At 32.6% G+C, this 11,985-nt stretch overlaps 1 protein-coding gene across 1 annotated transcript; it reads right to left on the bottom strand.

Moving 5' to 3' along the window:
- Positions 1 to 517: 517 nt before the first annotated feature.
- On the bottom strand, positions 518 to 6,121 carry LOC131071432 (non-specific phospholipase C2). Its single transcript, XM_058007257.2, has 3 exons — positions 4,755 to 6,121; positions 1,061 to 1,237; positions 518 to 958 (listed from the first exon to the last, which is right to left on the bottom strand). Exons 1-3 carry the CDS (start codon positions 5,773 to 5,775, stop codon positions 603 to 605), a joined length of 1,554 nt encoding a protein of 517 aa, XP_057863240.1. The 5' UTR covers positions 5,776 to 6,121; the 3' UTR covers positions 518 to 602.
- Between the last annotated feature and the right edge of the window lie 5,864 nt (positions 6,122 to 11,985).

Here is an 11,985-nt window from a genome sequence, read left to right as displayed (position 1 = left end):
AAGGATTTACGCTAGTTATAATGAATTAATCAATATGATAAAGTAAGTTAATATTGTTCAAAATAATTGAAAACTATTTTCATTATTTATAATAAGTATCAAATGATATGATATCAAGCTATAGAATGATTAGAAACCACTCTTATTATATTGACAAAAAAACAATAATAAATTTGATAGCAAAAATAAAAACTGAATGAAAAACACACATCCTCACATAAATTATGGTTATTACATGAAAAACTATGCACCTCTATCTTTTTAATCAATTTATTTATATATTACTTTATCTAGATCAAAATGATCGAACCAAATTTATGTGCACAATAATTAATAGAACTGCAAACAGGCCAAGACTCTATTTGCATCTATTATGTGTCTATTATACAACAACAAATGGACTAATTGAATTAGGTGATTTCTTGAGCTTCCACTTGTTTAAATGATTCATCTTAAATCAAACTAATTTCTTCAAGAAAACTCGCCAATTAATATGATATAAAATAAACCATCTAAATAAACCAAAAATCTAAAACTCCTCCAATTGAAAAACAAAATACCTTATTTACACGCTTGACTACTGCAACACATTGTTTAGTACGTTACTCGATATGATTAGCACAGGCAAGACAGGATAGCATATTTCTTAAAAGCAACCGGATTGCTGAAGGCTTAGGCAAGATTGGTTCTTCACATGGAAGCTTCACAATCTCAGACTCATCTGCACCCTCCATTCTGGCTTGTTCACACGCCTCAAAGAAGCGTTTTACAGAGCGTTCAATGTAGTTGTGAGCTTCTTTTACGTTCATCCGCTTGGGAAGTTCATCTGGATAAGTGTCCAGACTGTAGTCTCCATTCAATTGAGCTGCCAGCTGCACCAGCTCCACCTGAAACTCCCCTAAACTCGCCTCTTCTTTTGCTTCTCCGGGTCTCAGTTTAACTGGTGTTGGTAGCGTATCTGCAAAAATCAGATTAGTATAGATATTTTAAATACATCTATTTATCGATAGATCTTTAGTCTGTTGGTGAAGTTGAAGGTGAAGAATATGGTGTAAACTACCTGGACAATCAGTTCTTGGGCTCTCCCGTAATTGTAAAATGCCTTCAAAAGTGCCCGCCCAAGCATCTCTCTTGGTCAAGAAGTCGGCTTTCAGATTGAAGATCCTCTTCACAGTTGCAGGGATCGACGAGTGCTCAAATTCGGAGGAAAGATATGGCCCCATTGGTTTATTCACCACTGCAAGTGCAAGTTACATTTATTAATATCGCAAGGGTTAACTACGGGTGGAGTGTATTGATGTGAACATTCTAATATAAAGTCTTATTTTATGCTTTAAATTTGAAATTGTTTATATGTCAAAATATTAATCTTTAATTATAAATACAATATTTTCAAAATAAACGCCACAAAAAAATATATATATATTCTCATTAAAATTATAATTTTTAAATAGATGCATAAATGCTATTTATTGTTTAGAAATTAGATAATTAATTGAAAATAAAAAATAAAAATCAATTTAACATTTTATAATTAAAACTTATTTACAAATCATTTTTAAAAAAATTAATAGACATTAACCTTCTTTAAAATATATTTAATAAATTTTTATTTTTAATTAATTTGTTAAATAATAATGAAAAGTTTAAAATATAGATAAAAAATTATTGGTGACAACCCTCGTGACTAAACTGGAAATTTGATAAGCTATGAGTCACACTACCTATAATTGGAATAAAAAGGGGTTCCTTTCACATGCAATACAATGACTTAGGTAATGAATAACAAGGTGGAAAATAGAATCTAGAGGTCAAAGGTAAGAATACTTATACTTCAATGTCTTCTTATGCATGCAATACAATAAGGTAATGAATAACAAGGTGAAAAATAGAATCTAGAGATTAAAGGTAAGAATATTTATACTTTAATGTCTAATTCGAGATGTAAAGGTAATCACAAAACTTGTTGCATTCATTATGATAAGGATGGGCATGAAGAATATTTTCTTGGTGTCTGCATCTCATGTTAATAGGGCCAAATTTTATCATCATGGAGAAAGTAAAAGAGACAAATGAAGAAATTGATGTTGATGAGTGTCTTTCATGTTTTTCCTTGAGCAAAGGTATTGTGAAGGTTAGTTGAAGAAATCCAAGTGAAGATGAGCTCAAGTTATTCAACATTAGGGTGTACATTAGATCTAAAATATTGATACTTAGAAGTAAATTTGATTTCTTATAAATTAGCTAGAGAGATTCGTTTGAAAGTGAAAATCCACCCATTTCTTTTCTTTGGGGGGGGGATGAATGATAGTATGGAAGTATGGAGGTAAAGTTACAAAGTAATACAAGCTACAATGTAGATTTTGTTAGAATCTTCACAATAAAGTTTGTTTTTATGCAACTTCCTTAGATATTTGTGGTGTAAAATTTGGGAGTCTATATCATTATGAAAGGTGTTTTATTTCTAAAGAAAAAACCAATATAATTTTGTTTCAAAAGGAAAAAGGGTATTTCTTGAACTCTCCCAATGGTAAATCCAAGCTTACTTTGGCTAATACTTCAAAGAAAAAGAAATTAATATTGTAATAGACAAATTTTTGGAATTAAAGAGTGTAGTTCAAGGGATTGAGATAGAGTTGTAGGTATGTAAAGAGCTCTAAGTGAGCTAGAAGAAAAAGAGCATCAAAAAATTGGATCTTATTCATTCTATGGTATCAAAGAAAAAAACTTATTGGTAGGGTGAAGGGTGAAGAAACCCTTCCCAATTAATTTGGAGGCTTCAAGGAATTAAAAATATCTAATTAGGTAGGTATGATTAAAAAAAATGATTGAGAATGTTTTTTATTCTAGAGGAAAATCATGTTTTGAAATTCACTTGCTATAAAGTGAAAATTTTGATTGAGAATGTTTATATAATAATAGATCTCTAACTAGATAGGCTACAAGTTCACTTGCTACAAAGTGAAGGTCACATGAAGTCATCCTACAAGCATTATGTATTGTTGCAAGTAAATTTGTAGCAATAGGAGGTTTTTAATAATAGTGTTAAAGGTGTCTAGGAAGGTGTTTCACATATTTTTAGAGAACGCATTAGGTTAGTTGGAATAAGCCTAGTGTTGGATTTAGTAACGAGAATGAGTTGTATAACTTTCAATAATGTTATGGGTGGTGAAAACGATCAACAATTTGTGTCATATATTAGTGAAGCAAACAAAAATTTTGTTTCAAGTGGCATCCATTATCAAAGCACATTCTAGAATAAAGGAACACATTATTTTATGTTAAAAATCAATGTTTAATCCTTAATTATGTCCATTTCTATTCACATAAGCAGTTGATGCTTGCTCCATTTGTCTCTTCATTTCTACTATTAAGTTTTGAGTTTGAGGACCTCCCATTATTGCATAAGGGGGAAGTTAGTGCACTTCCACATCCTATCTTAGCAATATTTAGAGTGCTCTTTAATACCTCTAATATTATCCTTACTTTAGATGAATATATCTTGTAGGTATTGATGATCATTTTTCTATTCTAAAAAAGATCACAAATTTTTAAATAAGAACACAATTTTGAAATTCCTTTCTTACAAATGTAATTCTATCCCAATCTTTAAAATTCTTAACATTTAATCATCTCAATTCGTTGATCTAAAATCTTGTTTTAGATTCCAAAAAATAAACTTCTATTAAAACATAGCAAAATATAAATTTTATTTCAAGGTGTTTAATAGATTTTTTTTTTCGTAACATCTTATATATGACTATTTATTGTTTTTCTTTATAATATATCCAAACATTTTAACAACTATTGAGATCTAATATATTTGTATTTTGGCTATCGATTTCTAAATATTGGAAAATATTGTCATTTCATATATAAATCTAATTTTTGATAGATGAATGTTATTTAAGCCTAATCAAAATTTATGTGACATATTGATATTTGATAGTTATATCTATATTTGTATGTCTCATATGATGTTGATTTTATAAGTATATCGTCTTCAATTATTTTTTTCATTTTTATCTCATTTTGTTTATCTATGGAGAGAGAGAGAGCATCAAGGGGAGGATGATACCACATCATCATAGTCGGAGAACACGCTATTTGATTAGCATACGACATAATTTTTCACTTAGTTATGACTTGTTAATGTCGAGAGGCATTCTACAATTACATGGAGAAGCATAATGTGAACGTTAACAAAAACTCTTCAAAAAAACTTTTAAATAGAATAGTTGGAAATGGCTATCTAGCCTCTACGATGCACCAAAACATCCATGCCTCTCATATACCATAATGGATACCTTGGTGTATCATAAGATTGGCAGCCATCAGGGTGCACCATGGCATCTATGGCTAGATGTTACATAACTGAAATTTTAACTTCTTATTGATGAGGATCATTTGCAGCTTGTTAACTGTAACGTCGCCTCAAATGAATAATAATAGTCCTCATTGATGAGAAGTGAAAAAATCAGTTACGTAATATCCAGCCATCACCATGGCATCTATGGCTAGATGCTACATAACTGAAATTTTGACTTCTCATCAATAAAGATCATTTGCAGCTTGTTAACTGTAACATCACCTCAAATGAATAACAATAGTTCTCATCGATAAAAAGTGAAAAAATCAATTAAGTAATATCCAACCATCATATCATCATGGTGCATCTGATAAATGAATAGCCATTTTCTAAAATAGTTCTATATTCAGATAAATGTATCTAAAAATGAGAAGAGAAAATGTACCGGTTCCTGGATTGATCCAGGGAGAAATGACCATGGTGGGCACACGGACACCCAATCTATCGAAATTGAAGTAAAATGGGGCAGGGCCAACAATGGCGTCTGGAGAGGGCACGCCCCTCACAGGCGTAGGAACGTGATCAAAGAATCCCCCGTGCTCATCATATGTAATGATGAACACCAATTCATTCCACTGGGGACTCGATCTCAGCGTCTCGTAAACCTCCTTCACAAATTTCTGACCTTGGGCAACATCATGCGAAGGATGATCATCATTTGCAGGCAAAATCTTGTGATCAAAATAGCGCTGCTCAATCACAACATAGTTAGGCAACTTCCCCTGTTTCGCATGAGACTTGAACCAGAGATCGTAATGGTGAAATTTCCCTACATACTTGAGCTTTCTCAGGTTCCTGTAGAACAGAGTAGCCGGAGCATACTGGTAATAAATGCCAAAATCAAGGCCAGATTCATGAATGGATTCAAAGATAGTCTTTTGTGGATACCCTTCAATCAACTTCTTGGCCTCATTGCTGGTTGCACCGTGAGAAGTTGCAGAGTGGACGAAGAGCCTGTTCGGCTGCGTTGAGGCGGGCACGGAAGCAAACCATCTGTCAAAAACTGCAAATTCTTTAACCAGGGCTGCATAGACTGGAACAGATTCTGGTTTGAAGCCATTCATCACGGTCTCCGCCATGCCCTTTTCAATGCTTTCGGCCTGCTGAGCGAATCCATTCATGGGGGGAGGGTTTGCCGCCGTGTTCCAGGCATTTCCAAAGATCTGTTCTCTGATGGCTTGGAAAGAATGGCCAGGATCTGGATCCACATATTCCGAATTGTCCTTGAAAAACACTTTGGGGGAAATGAGATCTGCAGTGGACAGAGGGTTCCATTCTTGCCCTGTTACGCCGTCAATTTGGGGATTTATCTGCTTCATCCATCCTAGCATGTGGTCGAATGATCGATTCTCTTGCACAAGAACAACGACCGTTTTTATAGGCCCCTCGATCTCTATCTTCCCCATCTTTTACTGCTCTTTTCTGGAAATCTTGTCGGAAAATGCAGAAAATCTTGCACAAATTCTGTCACAGAAGAGTGGCATTAATGATCTTTAAAATAGGGAAGGAGTAGATGGATTAGTTGCAACTTCCCAGAGAGAGAATTCGTGTAGGATATGGCGTATGAGCCTGTGATCTTTCAATCCAATACAAAAAAATTCAAACCAGCCATGAATTGTGACAGCTGAGCGATTTCTGGATTAATGGCGGAAGGTCATTCTTTCTTACAAGTTTAAATTTAAACTTTTCAAGCCAAAGAATAAAAGCATATGCTTGGTGGAAGATGCCTTTCAGTGTAGAGGTGCACGTTGTTTAAGTTCCAAGTAAGAATCAAACGACGTGCTTAAATGTTTGTGGATTAAATTATAATTTCAGTAATGTTTAGTATTTGGGCAATTAGGTTGTAATATGATAGACAAATCATACCTACCTAGGAGAGTATAGTTTGCTTGTTAAGTTCACGATGTCAGCAATCTATATATGGATCTACATATGGGCTAGAGCAATATGGAACTACCTCGCACTTCTTGTAGGAGATACTTAACTGCACTACAAACAAGGTGTACATACCCTACCCTCTTGTGGGATTTGAACTAGTGAAAAGAAAAAAAAATTATTCGAGTTAAAAGTTCATTTTTTTATTTTTTTTTAAGGGTTTTATATTTAATGCATAAAATTGTTTTAGTTATTTGATATGAGCACGTATCTTAGGTTGAAACTATTTCAGTGAGAGTCGAGGATTGAGGAGCATCCATTCCCACTAAGTTGTATAGGGCACGATTTCGACCTCATCTTTTATGATTTCAGGAACTTGCATGTAGTATGATTTGATTTTGATAAAAAAAATTATTTGATTTTAGGCTTTTAAGCTATTTAAAATACAAAATCATAAAATTCTTTTCAAATAATTTTCTCTAAAACATTTATTAAGAGTTTGAATTCATTGAATAACATTAATTATTTATGTTAAATATAGAATAATGGAATATAAATATACCAAATAAGAATTAAGCATAAATGATTATAAGACACATAACTATGGTAGTTTAAATAATAAGACAAGTATTATTATTTAAAAAATCTTACAAAGTCTTTTGGTAGACTTGCTCTTTTAAAAATCATTGAACAGGCTACAATGATTTTAGAGATCCACATCAAAAGATTTATGAAGATCCTAGATGAAGGCTTTACCCCTATCTATAGATCTTATATTCAATTTATTGAATTTTGACCTCATGATGAAATTTTTTAAGAGAGTATAATGATTTTTTAAATCAATATTGTAAACAACGCCAATATGAACTAAATAGAGATGTAGCCATAGAGATTTAGAGGTTACTTATTAACAATTTGATAGTAGTGGAAGTTGGGAAAGAATATCACCTCGTCAAGATATCTTCAAGGACTGGATTCTTATAGAGTAAGCAAGAACAAAGACGATAATAGGAAGGAGGACCATGAAAAGGTTGCATCCCCATACCTAGATTCTGAGAGAGTTTAACTACTATGTTATTTTATTTGTAATGTTTTGCCCAAAACAACATATTCTCAGAGTTTAACTATGTTATTTTTTTTGTAATATTTTGCTCAAAATAACATATATATGTTTTATTTATTGAAATCGTTGGTGTATACACATCTAAATCGATGTAATCTCTTTTGTTAGTATTTTTCTTTTTTTCCTTTTTTCTTTTTTCTTTTTTTTGTTATTGTAACCAGACTCTTTTATTACAAAGCAACTATAAAATTTAAAAAACAATTATTTTCTCCTTTCGATTGACTCCATATATAAAGTAACATATCAAAATTTTCATGGTTCTTTCTAGTTTTTTTATTGGAATTTGTCAAGTTAGTAAACATTTTCATTTTATATTTGATTTAATAAAAAATATTTTTTTTTTTTATTAATTATATATTCTAAAAATAATAATATAAAAAACATATTTTATTTTATGAAGTTCATATCATATTTTCAAGTTTTATAAATGTGTATATGTAGATTTTATACATGATACAATAGTTGACCATTAACAAGTGGCACTTTCATGTTCACTCCCCCTCCATAATAAATTCTTGATAATCAACATTATCTTGAATTTAGAGAATTTTTACAATGCAGAAGGTTTTGTAAATGCATATCTTACTTTATTTTTCAACCAACATTTGATTAGAATAAAAAATATCTCTCTAATTTGATATCTCTAGTGGCACTTACACTTGATAAGCCTTTATTGCATACATCTTAGTTACATAACTTATGTCATGGGTTCTCTCCTAGTGCAAAACAATAATCAAGGATGTGAGAATGTCATCTACTTACATAGTAGGACACTAGTAGGATATTTTATTAACTACTCTTCTACGGAGAAAGCAAGTCTCATAGTGTTTGTTGCCTCACAAAAGTTCATCATTACAATATAAACACAACACATCTCATTGACAATGTTAACCCTTTGAAATGCCTGTTGTCTAAAGAAGCTCTCGTAGGTAGCATAGCAAAGTGGGTCATCTTTATTAGTAAGTTTGATATTGTATGAATCAAAAAGCAATAAAAGTATAAGTCATTGCTCATCAATTGTAATGCCCACCAAAATATCCTAGAGTAATACACTTCATCTAACTACAAATAGAGAAAAAAAAATTAAAGTACATCTACTAAACATATGCATCATCTACTAAATGTATCGTTACAAATTGCATCTAATTCTTAATTACCACATTATATAACACAATTTATGCAAGTGGAATAACATATCATATCATCTTTCCCCTAGGGTATCTCAACGTCACTACTTAAGAGTAGCATCCTATAGTCTAGGTTCTTTTTAAGCACCAATACCAAATGTTCCTAAAACCGTATAATGCATCCATACTATCATCATAAAGCTAACTCATATCCTTCCTAACATCATGTTACTAATTCCAGAAACAATCATTACTTCCATTAAGGCTACCTTAGATCTAGGAATCTTCAACATAACATTAGGATCACTATCATATACAATTACATTAACATACATCCATGATATCTAATCAAAGTACATATTCCATCTAAGAATCATACATCAACTTATTTAAACATACAATAGGGCAACTCGTGTCACTTCCAAGAGTATCATATTTATTATATACAATTTCTAGTCTTACAATGTCGAATTACATAGATTCACTTTTACAAGGTACATGATCCTTTCCTTAATACAATGCCATCATGAATACATGAGTAATACAATACATAGAATCAGCTACAAGTCTTATCACATTATGAAGAGGAATAGAATCCACATCCACACACGCAACTCTAATGAAGAATATCCCAATGGGAGAAGGCATCAAACCACCCAACCATGTGGAACCAAATAGGAACCACCCCTCGTGCTAGGAGATGATATGGGGTTCCAACACTCACTCATGACCAAGGATGACACCTAACAACCATGGGACTCAACATAGCACATAATGAACTCAACATAACAATAATCACATAACTTCACAATGTTGAAATCAACAATAGACTCTTCCAGAGGCATACAATAAAGTCATGGCATATGGACATGGTCACGTGTAGGAATGAAGTGTCATCACATGTTGTCCTCATATAGAAGCAGATATGGCCATCCTTACTAGTCACGCTTCTACATGCTAGCCTCACAAAGAAGGTAATTATGCACCCATAGTAGACATGTATGCTATCCTCACAAAGAAGAGAAATCCATACTCCTAATAGTCATAAAAGCTACCCTCAACAAAGAAGGGTGAAAACAATCCCTTAACAGACATGTGGAGCCATCTCAACCTATGTGAGTACACGGGAGATTATCTTGCCATCTCATAAGGCCCGACCATATAGAATTAACTTATTAGGTGAAACCCAAACCCAATCAATTATTACAAGTTATCACTGAATTACAAAGAGGAAAACTCCCATTGTGCCCTGGCGGTCTAGGTGCCAAGCAACCTAACTCACGTGACCCCGGTCATCACAAGGAAGCCCACTCCCCCTAATCATATGCCAAGCTATAGGGTATCACATAGAATGACATCACAACACATGAAAGAATACTCACAAAGAGGTCTCAAGAACATATAACATCACTGAGCACATATTGCAAATAAATCCTTCACAAATACCTCATAGGCATAGTACCAAAGAAAGAACATGAAACATAAGCACATCATAACTACTATAAATCCTCAACAGCGAGGTACAAAACTTCCCACTAGAGTTATGGAAACAATCCTCAAACACCAAGGCAAGAATCTCTTACTGGAGCAAGCTTTTGCATAAGGAAACTCTTCAACGGTAGGGCATAATCCCACATACCGGAGCACAAAATGCATCATGAAACATCATATAACATCATGAACCAATCAAAATTACTCAACACAGAATTCACATGCCTCTGGAAACATCACACATTCCAAACTAGGGCTTTACAACACCAAACTTTACCTTTTTGGGAATTCTAGACTAGTTTAGCTCTCTTGGTATGCACAGTGGCGTTCTTGGTTTATAGGGTAGTGTTTCTGGTACCTAGTATAGTGTTTCTAGTTTATTGCATAGCATTCTTGGTCCATTGGTCAGCTTCTTGGGTCCATAGGTCAACATTCTCAATCTATAGGTTAGCTCTTCTAGTCAGTTCGTCAACTCTCTATGTCTGAACAATGGCGTTTGTGGTATGCATAGCAGCATTCCTGGTAAATAGGGTGGTGTTCCTAGTTATTTTGGTGGCGTTTCTGGTTGGCTTGGTGGTGTTTCTTGTAAAGTATGCAATAACTCAAGTTTGAAGGATGCTGAAGGTAAAGTAGTTGCCCAAATTGATGCATGAGACAAAAACGACCTCATGGGCATGACCAGAAGGTCGGATAAGCCTTAGAAGAGGTGTACACAAGGTTTATGCATCAAATGCAACTCACATAAATGAGTTTGCAACACAGTGGGTAAGCATTTTGGCTAAAAATGCATTTAAGATCCAAAGAGCAAAGGAGAGCACCTAATCTTTACCTAGGTCAAAAGAACTGAACCAAAACATTTCCAAACCTTCCAATACTCCAACAAAAATATTACAAATTCTTGAACATGACATGGAGATCTTACAATGCAACCGACACATTCAAATCAGAGAAAACAACTCTGATCTCAATAAGGAGTTCACAAGAGAACAATACACAAACAAATATCCAAAACACTCTTAGAACATACTGGAAACATCAACATTCATATACATGGAATCCATTTTCATTTTAACAACATTTCAGAGATGTAACATTCCCAGAAAACACACTCAAGTGAATTCCACAGAGAAGATTCACAAAAGAGAATCAATCTTTCCCTACAAATCTAATCATTCCCTTATCAAACCAAAATAAACTAATCCCTAAACAATCTTCTAGTTGCAGACATGGCAAACATATTTTCTCAGGAAGGAAGCATTCTCTGAAAACATAAATGCAAAAAATTAAAAATCCACCAACCTTCAAATCGCAATCCAAAAGAGTCAAATCAAAAAATAAGAATTGTTGAACCCAAAACCACTCAAAAATCTTCAATCCAAATCAAAAACACGAATCCAAATCCAAAATAGTTCCTGCTGGTAACCCCCAAACAACTATAGGAAGCCAAATAAAAAGATCTCCAGCAAAAACTCTCGACCAATCAAATAAATCCATAAAAAATATTTCTTACCTACCATGTATAGTTCCAAGGTAAGAATATTTATTATATTTTATACTAACAAATTTAAATTCACCCAATCAAATAGGAGGGTAGGTAGAATTAACTTTATTTATTTTTACACCTCCCATGCATGGTAAAAACAATATATTAATATTATTACTTTTTAGAGGTGTAGGAATAGAAATAGGCTTTGTACTTTTATAATTATTAATTAATCAAAAACAACTCTATAACTATATCAAAAATAAACTAAAATTAATCAATCAACAATAAATCAAAAGGATAAAAAATAATTAAATAAAACAATAGCCAATAAATCAATTAAATAAATAATCAATCAATTAATTCCAAAGTAAAACAATTAATTAATAAATCAAACATTAATAAATTCAATAATAATAAATCAAGTATCTATTAATTAATTAATTAATTATAACTTTATTAATTATTACTCATCATTATCTAATTAATTAAATAAACATTATCCAACCATAGGATA

Source organism: Cryptomeria japonica, chromosome 6 (assembly GCF_030272615.1).
Source record: "Cryptomeria japonica chromosome 6, Sugi_1.0, whole genome shotgun sequence".
Classification (NCBI taxonomy): Eukaryota; Viridiplantae; Streptophyta; class Pinopsida; order Cupressales; family Cupressaceae; genus Cryptomeria; species Cryptomeria japonica.
The sequence above is the reverse complement of the archived record's forward strand: the minus strand, read 5'-3'. Positions and strand labels throughout refer to the sequence as shown.

Bases quoted from the DNA above. Each gene is read 5' to 3' on its own strand.
- LOC131071432 (XM_058007257.2), bottom strand. From the start codon at position 5,775: ATGGGGAAGATAGAGATCGAGGGGCCTATAAAAACGGTCGTTGTTCTT. The intron at 1,238-4,754 runs GTACATTTTCTC...TTGCACTTGCAG, and splicing joins CTGGATCAATCCAGGAACCG to TGGTGAATAAACCAATGGGG. The intron at 959-1,060 runs GTAGTTTACACC...TGATTTTTGCAG, and splicing joins CCCAAGAACTGATTGTCCAG to ATACGCTACCAACACCAGTT.